Source organism: Castanea sativa, chromosome 12 (genome assembly GCF_040712315.1).
Source record: "Castanea sativa cultivar Marrone di Chiusa Pesio chromosome 12, ASM4071231v1".
NCBI lineage: Eukaryota > Viridiplantae > Streptophyta > Magnoliopsida > Fagales > Fagaceae > Castanea > Castanea sativa.
In genome coordinates, this window is record NC_134024.1 from 10,574,110 (window position 1) to 10,576,316 (window position 2,207).

The window sequence follows — 2,207 nt, forward strand, 5'->3', positions numbered from 1 at the left end:
TATGACCAGATGGCTTTTCTAATAGTTTCCTTTTGCATTTTCTTCCTCATCTGTATAGCTTTGGATTCTTTTACCACCTTATTTTCGCCAAGTCTTATCTTATTTTTACTCTGCATGACATTGTTCACTTACTTTTTATAGTTTTTAGTCTTGTTAAGCTGATGGTGGCATTACTTGTGAGGAAGGAAAAGAACCAATAAGGTGGTTTTCTAAAGGTTTTGCTTATGCTTCAATTGACATACTGAATAGAGAGAGAAAAATATCGAGTCCAATGGACTCGATTTCTAGGTCTATGTGGACTCACTGTCCACCTCAGCTGCTGCCACGATGAACAAATTGAGTACATTATACTCGATTTGTTAGAAACCAAATTTGTTTCAAACCTTTGCTTACTAATGATATAGTTTGGATTTTATAGTTATTTAAAATAAAAAAAAAAATTCTGGAAACAGTGGCAAAGAAAGAACAATGGAATAGCTCACCGAGTTATACTAGCTTAGCGAACTCGTGCTAGTTTTGCCTCCACAACTCAGCCAACTTCGCCAATGCAACATGAGAGGACCCACCTTCTTTCACAGCAACCACAGCTTTATCTCTCAAATCTGAAACTCTTTCTCTCACCTCTATCCCCACTTCCGAGTACATTAACTCCCTCACTCGCTTCTCCAACTCAGTTGCACTCACAAACCCATCTGCCGAATCGTTTAGCCCCAACACTAACTTTGTTTCCTCCACCAAAACGGTCCTATTCAACCTTTGCTCCGCGTACAAAGGCCAACCAACCATCGGCACTCCACACCAAACCGCTTCAAGCACTGAGTTCCACCCACAGTGAGTCACGAACCCACCCACTGACTCATGACTCAGCACTGCCACTTGTGGAGCCCATTGCCTCACCACAAATCCCTTATCTTTGGTCCTTTCCAAGAAACCCTTTGGCAGCAATTCATCCAAGTTTGGATCTTTATCCTTATCTGGTGGTGGATTTCTCACCACCCACAAAAATCTTTGACCGCTATTTTCTAAACCCACCGCAATTTCTTTTACCTGTTTCTCTGAAAACGATCCCAAGCTTCCGAAACTTAGAAACACAACGCTTCGACTCGGTTGCGAGTTTAGCCAATTCAAACACTCGTGCACTTCTCCATCTTGATTGGTGTTTGATATCAAAGGTCCAATACAGAAAATTGGCGGAGTTGGTCCATCTGGGACACATAGTCCACCAGAGATTGCCTTGGTAGCTTTTGTTTCGAGCAAGTCGAACGTGTTTAGGACAAGTCCATTTGATTTGGCCATGTGGGCTGCCGTGTTAAGAAAATATTCGTACACTTTACTAGTTCGATCGAACATATCTTTCGGCAAGTCTGAAACCCAGATAGGAGGCAAGCCAGGAATATCATCTAGAATCATATTATTGAGATCTTTGAAGCCTTGATTCTTATTTTTATGCAAGGTGGGGCGGTAAAGAAACAAGGCCAGACCACTTGGGCTAGAGGTGAAGAAATAGTATGTGGGGATGGTAAGGTTCGAGGCCACTTCAAAAGCAGCATCACAGAAGAAATCAATGATAAAAGCTTTGAGTTTGGAGGTTTGGGAAATAGTTTTGAGGGTTTGGTGGAGATTTGGGTTGTTGAGGCGTGGGATCAAGTAGTTCAGTTCTACAGGGGAACAAGTACTATGTACGACTTCAGAGATGGGAGGGAGGTGGTGGAAATTGATAGATGGGGCGGTGGAATTGACTGTGGCCATGTATTGGGTGGTAGAGCTGGATACATATTGGGGTGCGGTGGAACCAGTATTTGTTTTTGGTTTGCTCAAGATAAGGATTGTGATGGAGAAAGATGGGTGATGTTTGAGTATGACTTTGCCAAGCTCTACCATGGAGATTAGATGGCCTCTGCCTGGAGAAGGGTATAAAACTATGCAATCCTCCATGTTCACACAGAAGAGAAGAATGGGCTTAGAGGGGTTTCCTACTTGGGAATTATGTGTGACTGCGTACGTTATTATAGAAATTTATACTAATGAAAAAATTGGTAAATATAATACAAATTTTGACTAGAATGAAGAATCTTTCTCTGGTTTTCTTAGAGTCCGTTTGGTAGCTGAGTTTAAAAACTGAAAAGTGTTGTTTAAAAGTATTTGTAAAAATATGTATGAATGAAAAAAATGTGTAAAAATACATGTAATATTGTTTAAAATTAAAA

At 40.8% G+C, this 2,207-nt stretch overlaps 1 protein-coding gene across 1 annotated transcript; it reads right to left on the bottom strand.

Annotated features, from left to right (window-relative positions):
* Positions 1–405: 405 nt before the first annotated feature.
* On the bottom strand, positions 406–1,970 carry LOC142620999 (anthocyanidin 5,3-O-glucosyltransferase-like). The gene has a single exon (XM_075794319.1). It carries the CDS (start codon positions 1,933–1,935, stop codon positions 511–513), a length of 1,425 nt encoding a protein of 474 aa, XP_075650434.1. The 5' UTR covers positions 1,936–1,970; the 3' UTR covers positions 406–510.
* Positions 1,971–2,207: the final 237 nt, after the last annotated feature.